We start from the raw sequence: 8,506 nt of genomic DNA, 5'->3' as shown, positions 1-8,506 counted from the left end.
TGTCATATTTCTAAGGTACTACTCAATCCCAGTGCCATACACTCGTTCATTTTCAGTTTTTGTACTGTTTTATACTACCCCAGGCCATTTCTTGTTATGATACCGTGTGACCCCCTGCTTAGGTGGGCAGAGGTGCTACCCACCCACCGTTCAATGAACTTTAGTTGAAATTCTTGGGAAAATTTTTGCAGTTTGTGTCTGATTGTGCCAATGAATGGTTACTGTTATGTTTATATTTTTCATAATGATGTTTTAGCTTGAATTGTTTTGTGTTTAGTTGATTAATTAATTAGTTAGTTTAACTGTCATCATAAGGTCCATGATCATGGGTGCTGTCATCATGGCCAGGCACGTGCTTTATTTGTATTGTGTCTTAGCAGAGAACATGAAAGCCTCATGAAAATTAAATGGGCTCATTTGTCTTCAAAACAAGATTCGTAGTAACTTCAACTTTCTTTTATGGCATTTCAATTAATAAATTTCTTTTTTTTCTTGAAAAATTTGTTCATTAAAAATTACACTTTCAATTTTAATAATAGATCTCATTTCTTAGATTGCATCATCAAATTGCAAAATTGCTATGTAAAAACGAGCCTTCATGATTCCATTTTCGAGGAGATCCAGACAACCAACTTTAGTCTCCTAATGTTTTATGGTATTGTCTGCATGAGATTATCATATTGACTATATAATTCGTGAACATCAGAGAGACAAGTTCCTGCTCAATAATGATAGTGTGGACTTCCTTTTCTGTTTGATTCCTTTGATAGGGCGGCATGGGGGGAGTATGGTATATCCTCTTTTAGTCTTTTAGGCTTCTTTTTTTTTTGAGATTACGCACCGGGTATTCACGCGTCCATTTTACGGTTCACGTGACTAATCTTGCGCCCGTTGAAGTTGATCCCACAACTCCAAAGGGAGGATAAATTCAGGAGTTTAGGGGCGAAAACGAGTTTGGGAGGATTTGAACACCTGATCTCGTGAGAGGCGTTTTCGCAACCCGCACTATCACCTAAACCACACCCTGGGGGTTAGTCTTTTAGGCTCTTTGACAACAGATTCAGAATCTAGCATGGTTTTAACCGTGTGATGTCTGGTAATTTTATGTTATACATATCGGGCATTATGCTTTTATTTTCCTCAATTGTGTAGCCAATGATTATGTGAGAACCAAAATAACCTTTTTTTTTTTTTTTAATTTTCTGAGAAGCAGAAAAGGGCTGCCATGTTAGTCATTTCGATACTCGGTTGTTTGGTTAAAGAAATCCTTGGGAAGTTCCCCATAATGTAAGTTGGGAATGTTTGATATCCACATTTGGGTTTTACGTAGCTGGGCATTCATTTAGGAATTTTTAGGAACCTTTATTCCCCCAAAGCATTTTCATCTTATTTTTGGAATCTCACTTCCCATGAGAACACCTTATTACTAGGGATAGAATTTTCAAGCATTTTATTTCACCAACCCAACACCTGGTTCCTTAAAGCAGTGGGCGAGAGCATGTATTTCTGGCTGTGGAGTTTAATTTGGGCAAATGTTTTTGAAGAGCATGACTTTTGGAATTTAATTTGATACAATTTTATGGTAGGTCATATTCAAATCAACATAAATTTAAATTCAATGTTTCAATTTCATGCTTCCAGATAAAAAATTTGGATTTTAAGCTTTCCGAAGATAAAATTGATGTTTGATAGTATTTGGATAGAACTTATTATAATTTTATATTACATTTCATTTGAGATTTGAATTTTGAATGGTAAGCTGCAAAATTAGAGAAGGAGAGATTTGGAAAATGAATTGCAGCGCAAATGGGGACTCTTGTAACCATGGGTCCGTGGCAGGGGATAGCCGCGCAGCGTGACTATTTTGCCCCCAGGTTAATCTCACTGCAGGCAACCACCCTAGCAAGCACCCACGTATCGGCCACCCGCTGGTCACAGCCGCCTGGATCACCAACCAATCATGATTGATCACCTGCTAGCCACCCACAGCTGAGTACCAGAACCCGAACACTGTTACTCGCCAGTCAGAGTCACCTGTTGGCCAACGACGGCATGCGGCCCCTCATCTCCTCTTCAACTTATTCCTGCCCCGCACAGCACCACCACTAGCCACCTGATGATGCATGATCCTCGCCACAACTAGCCGTCTGCCGTCACTGCCGCCGGCGGCCCGCCAGCATTATGTGGCTGCTATGAGTTATATTCTCTCCAGTCGTCACCGCCGGCGGCGGCCTGCAGCATTATGCGGCAGCAGTTATATGTTATGTTCTCTCCAGTCCATCACCATCGCTCATATGAAACAAATGATTGGTTTGGGTTGTCCAAAATTATATAGCATTGTAAAAGCCTTTCAATTTTTTTTTTTTTTTAATTCCTTCGAAACCAATTGGTGTTTGAATTGAACCTTAAGACTTATGGATTGATATATATTAGTTTGTATTATATGAGTGAGTTAAAAAATTAAATTCTCCCTGAGGACCACCGGGTCCTCCTGGCAGCCCTACTTGAATATCTAGAGAGGTTTGGAAAAAGAAAAGAAAATAAAAGAAAAGAAAAGGTAGAAATTTTTGATTGATTTATAATTTACTGAAAAATGAAGAGAAATGCATTTGAATGGTCTTTGTGTATGGATGTGCGAACGCTTACAAATTAGAGAAAAGAGAGGTAAAATATATAAAGGATTCACTTATCAGGTTTAGTAAAGTGAAAATATATATATATATATATATATATATATATATATATATATATATATATATAACAAGTCAATGAACACAAAATTGATTTTACATATTATTAATATTTGTTTTTTCTTGATATTTGAATAGATTAGAATTATTTTTTTAAACAGTGCTTGACATAAAAAAAAATAGAATGAAAAGTGAATTTCTTTCTTAGTTTCTTCTATTTTTTTTTCCTCCTCTTAGAAACAAAATTGATGATTTAAACTAAAGGTAGGCTCATAGTCATAGCAACTGAAAGTAATGCATAACTAGTTTGGATGAAAAATATAATTATATAAAATTAGTGAGTCGTGAGTACAGAATTTCAATTGTACTAATTAAAAATATAAAAACATTAGATGTACTAACTTATGATTTTAAAATTAAAAATGTCATATGAATAAATCATCATGGAAGGAGATTAGAAATCATCAATGGAATAGAAAAAATGAATATGTTTGCTCGTGACTCATGGATATCAGTGAAAGATCTTTATGTATGTGACCAAGGAAGTTGCTCACAAATAAAAGAAAAGAGAAATTTGAAAAGGCTTAAAATAGATGTACAAACATTGAAAATTTAATGGACACAGATAACTAAATTGTGGAAAAATGATTCAATAGTAATGGTCTCAACACAATGGAAAACAAAGGGACAGTATAGAAAAATGAAAACATTTATGATTGTGAAAAAGATTAAGTAATTTTTTTATTTTCTTTTTGAACATCCTACAAATGGCCTCCATACTCCATAGAGTGATCCACAACAACTACTCAATCAAGTCCGGATCCGCCCCACCCAAAATCCTCCCATCCGTCCTCTTCAAAAACTCAGAGAAAACCCTCCTTACGAAAGAGTCGAGCCCTCAAAAGATGAATCGCATGGCGGCCTCAAGGCAAGGTTCAGAGAAAAAAAGATGGAGTAATAATTATAGTGAAAGAAGAAAACCCAATGAATTTGCCTGAAAGAGGGAAGATACCAGAGTTTCATAAGGGAAAGAGACATCGAAATAATAATAATAATAAACGCAATGATTTGAAAACACATTATTATTGTTTGACAGATTTGAAAACTGGTCACTAACAATGGATTATCGTTAATACTTTGCAGTGGGTACTGTAATACGATAGAAAAAGCGGCACAAAAATAAATATAATATTGAAAACTTGTCATAACTTGACATGTGGTGTAAGCAGTAAGCGTCGGCTGAGTTTGTGATGTTAAAATTTCATATATCTTCAAATTAAGACAAGAAAATTAAAATAAACGTTTATTTTTGCATTGAATAAAATAATAGGTACAATCATTGTATATTTTAGAACAGATACAGTGAACTTTTTTTGATTTGATCTCCTTGAAGGTGGGTCTACTGATAAGGGTTCAAGAAGTGTATTTCGGAGTAAAGCGGTAGTGCCTTTTTTGAATGATCAATTTGGTGATGTTCAAAAGTTGAGTTTACTCGATTTTGGATCAATTTGATAAGATATATTGGCTTGAGGGTTCAAGAAGTATGTTTCCGAAGAAGACGGTGATGGATCTTTAGAAAGATTAATTTGATGATTTGCAAAATTGGAGTTTGCTTAATATTGGATCAATTTGATAAGATCTATTAAATTGATAAAGTGAATGATTTATTAGAAAGCAGATTTGTATTTAATTTTCATGGGTGCAAGCTTGATCACAAGTAGTGGATGTCTAATAGAAGAATTGATCATGCGATATTGACAAAAAAATTGAGTATTCTTCGATCGCTAAGTTAGAGCACAAATTAGAAAATTCGGAGCCTATATATTTAGAGCACATTGAGCTTACACATGACATCTTAACTGGTTCCAATTAATATTACTAGAATAGTGTCCCTTACAAATCCCTATTACCATCTCGTGTTATTCAATTATATTTTTTTGTTTCCAATAAGTTAATAGTTATTACAGTAAGGATATAGAAATTTTCGAGTGTGAAGGCTTTGATATTTGTTTGTCCAATTATGACCTCTCTTATTTTAGTCACTCATAAGAAAGGAAATTATAGAGGGGAACCCCTCCCTCCATATGTGTGTGCTTGTGTGCGTCTATTTTATAGATTCATATTGAAAAGTAAGACCAACTTATCATATCTTTAACATGTAACAAATAGCTATGCTGACATATGACATATGGAGGAAGATGTTGCCTATATAATTTCTCCCATAAGAGGTTGGACTATTAATTAGCATGAGCTTTTCTTCATCCACTATTTGTTCCCTAAATTTTTTTTTTTTCTTTTTTTGGGGGGGGTGTTGGGGGGGGGGGGGGTTGCGGGGGTTGGATCAAGTTGTTTTTTAAAGAGAAATGTGGAGCAAGAGGATCCCATTCAAACTTCGGTATAGACTGAGAGATTAATTAGAATGATCACCAGCCATCTATGTTATACATTGTCACCCTCCAATTTGCAGGGGATCCATCAAGCTATCTAGCACCGTGGCATGTCTGCAGGAGGGCCAGGAAGAGTCTCCATCTCCCCTTTCCCATTTTTCACTACAAACACCATAGATAGTCCCCACGATAGATGTATTTCCAAATGACAATGCATAAACCAAACCCCTGCACCCAAAGACATACATCCATTTCAAATCCATCTATACTAATATTCAATCCAAATTAACAAGAAGAAGAAGTGTACCTGGATTGTCCGCGACGAATCGGATCGCAGCCCATCCACCCACTGGAACTCCAATCGTGTTCATGTATGGGGGATCGACCAAGTTGAACTTCGCAGTTTTTGAATCGAAGTTCCCCGTGCCGTATCCCACGACATAGAAGCTGTAACCGTGGAGGTGAATCGGGTGGTTTTCGGTAGTCACTGTGCCGGTGTCTTGCAGGATGAGCTGCACCCTGGTTCCATAGTCCAGGACCATGGCCCTAGTCCCACTCGAGGACTGGGTGTCATTCGGGATGTTGTTGGGTGCACCATTGACAAAGTCATAGAATTTAAGAGGCACCTCTGGGAAATCCTCTGTGTAATAACCATTGATCTTCCTGTAATAAGCTTCCAAAAGAGAAACATTAGGTCTAACGAAGGTCACATTGTTGATGGACGCTGCCATGATCCCGTTGTTAGTGCCCTGGCAATTCCTTTGTGGGGTTTTGGAATTGCATTTTTGAACGTTCAATCCGACGGTGAAGAACAAGTTGGCATCGATCTTCTTCGGGACTCTTGCAGGGTTCAGGCTTCGGAGGCCGTCCATGACGGTCTTAACCGCCAGATTGTCGTTAAAACTCGGTAGGATAGCGGGGAAAGGTATGGTGTTCGGGACGTTGCGGGCGTCTCCCGAGTACTGGAAATAGGCAATGGCTGAGATGTTTTGGTAGGATACGTTCTTTGCAGATGCGTAGGCTCCCATGGCCATGGAGTATTTTGCGACGGGCTGATCGGCGGTGACGAGGACGTTGATGGTCTGGCCTGGTCCTAGCATCAAACGGTCCACAGTGAATGGTTTGGTGTATTCAGCATCTGCTTCTACTATTGTTAGCTTGTGATTAGCAATGGCAAAGAAGCTTTCCATGTTTAAACCTGCATTGATTATCCTAAGCAGATATGTCTTCCCTGGGACCACGTCAATCTTATATACATCTGACCCAAAAGAAAAGAAGACTTAATTAATATAACTAATTATTAAATATTAATTAATTGATCTTAATTTTTTTTAAAAAATAAAATTAATTAAGAATTTAGTCAATGGCCACACACACAAAGGTGAAGAAGAAAGAAAGAATTAGAGAAACTTTGTGAATATGCACGTGCCGTCGTTGGAGCAATTGTAGTTGGGGCCAGGGTGACCATTTATGGTAAATGCATCGGCCAATGGAGGGCCACCACCGCTTGCTAAAACATCTCGCTCCATTTGTACAGGGTCCTTCAGCCAGTATTCCCCTAAAAATTATTATTAATTATAAACTTGTTAATTATCAATGTTCTTGCAATGAAAAATTAATTATTTCATTAAGTATTTCAAATAAGATAATTAATCAATTTCGTTCGGAATATAAAAAAATGAGTTACCTAGGATTATGATATGCTCTTCATGTGGGGGGTTAAATGGGTAAGGAACTCCGGTCTTGGGGCGTACAACAATGGCGCCATAAACAGTGCCCCTAAGCCAGGAAAGGTGGGCATGCCAGAGAAGGGTGCCCTTCTGCTCTACCAGTGTGAACTCATAGGTGAAGCTCCGCCCTCCTTGAATGGGGCATTGTGTTATGTACGACGGCCCGTCGAACCAGCACGACAGCCTCTGCCGGACGCCATGCCTACAAGGCGTCGATTGATAGAGTCGACAAATTGGAAAATGCACAGGTTACTTGACAAATAAAGATGGGTAGAAGGGCATGTGCCCTTGTCTTCTCTTTGCGCGCGTGTGGCGGCCACTAGCCCGGAATAAATATTATTAGTCATGATAAATTCGTAACAAATTAATTAATAAATAATATATATATATATATATTAAGCATAGAATAACACTATATAATTAAATATAAAAATTAATCATAAGACCCATGATGGAGCCGCGTTAATCAACTTGATAATTAATTGAATTCAATCTACAACATACGTGTAGAAGTTGACGGTATTAATATGATTAATTAATTACCAATGGATTGAGACATTATATGGAGTCTGATTAGTAACTTTGACAATCACTGTATCATCTTCTTGGGCGTAAAGGACTGGTCCTGGAAACATGCCATTGATTGTCACAATGTTCTTGGTATTACACAACTTAGTGATTCTCTTGCTTTGCACCTGGGCAACCATATATCCATATAATTAGAAAAAAAAAAGAGTTACTCTACTGATATATGTGGAGAAACAACACATATTTGAGAGAGAGAGAGAGAGAGAGAGAGAAAGAGAGAGAGAGAGAAGGAGTATAATTGATAAAGACCTTAAAATCATAAAACCTGGTTGGCCTCCCTGGTGGCCAAGAGGCCGTGACATACAGCGTGTGAGCATGAGATAATAAGCTCAGCCAGAACATGAACGAAGGGACTAAACTGGCCATGAGAGAGAGAGAGAGAGAGAGAGGCGCAGAGGTGTTGGAGTAGAAGGTGGAGGGGGTGTGGGGGCTTTTTTAAAGAGTGAAGAAATCATGTTGCTGTTAATTTTAGAAGAGAGTAGGCCGGAAGCAGAAGAATTGAAAGCGTATTTTTCCAAGGAGTATATATTATGTTTGTCAGCTTTCATGATTCCTCTAACATGGATTCGTTATAATAAGGTGTTGGGAGGTCATGATTCAGAGTGACCAATGTGGGGAAGGGTTTACCCACACGTCTCCCTACACACATTACTATCTCTCAAAAGAAAGATGTGCATAAAGAAGTTTTTGCTTTTAGGATCTTGAGCATCCTTCAACATTTTCGATCCCCGTGAAATTATGTCATTTTGACTGGGAAAATGCATGTGCATGTACGCGCACCTGCTCTACAACGTACACCATGCCATGCCATGTATATGATTTTGAGTACCGCAGCACACCCAGTCAGCGGCCATTGAGGCAGGGAAAGAGAGAATCGATCGAGGGATGCGACGCTAATTAAACTGCGAACCTATTCAAAGTTCATTAATAATTAATTAGAAGATGCATCAGATTAAGACAGCCCCAACGTTTTACCTGATATATACTCAATAGGGCAGAGAGGCCTAAAAAGTAAATGACGGGGAGATGCTTGTTAATTTGTTCTCCTTTTACTCGACACTCTCTTTCACTCTATCATTACCAAGGTTGGTGCACGCCTTCCCTGCCAACC

The 8,506-nt window shown here is 38.0% G+C and overlaps 1 protein-coding gene across 1 annotated transcript; it reads right to left on the bottom strand.

The window, feature by feature from the left end:
- Positions 1-5,058: 5,058 nt before the first annotated feature.
- LOC131166111 (laccase-6) lies at positions 5,059-7,761 on the bottom strand. The gene is made up of 6 exons (XM_058124407.1): positions 7,645-7,761; positions 7,351-7,502; positions 6,765-7,009; positions 6,507-6,635; positions 5,385-6,335; positions 5,059-5,305 (listed from the first exon to the last, which is right to left on the bottom strand). The coding sequence occupies exons 1-6, from the start codon at positions 7,759-7,761 to the stop codon at positions 5,175-5,177; spliced, it is 1,725 nt and encodes a 574-aa protein (XP_057980390.1). The 3' UTR covers positions 5,059-5,174.
- Between the last annotated feature and the right edge of the window lie 745 nt (positions 7,762-8,506).

Source organism: Malania oleifera, chromosome 10, assembly GCF_029873635.1.
Source record: "Malania oleifera isolate guangnan ecotype guangnan chromosome 10, ASM2987363v1, whole genome shotgun sequence".
NCBI classification, from domain to species: Eukaryota; Viridiplantae; Streptophyta; class Magnoliopsida; order Santalales; family Ximeniaceae; genus Malania; species Malania oleifera.
The sequence above is the reverse complement of the archived record's forward strand: the minus strand, read 5'-3'. Positions and strand labels throughout refer to the sequence as shown.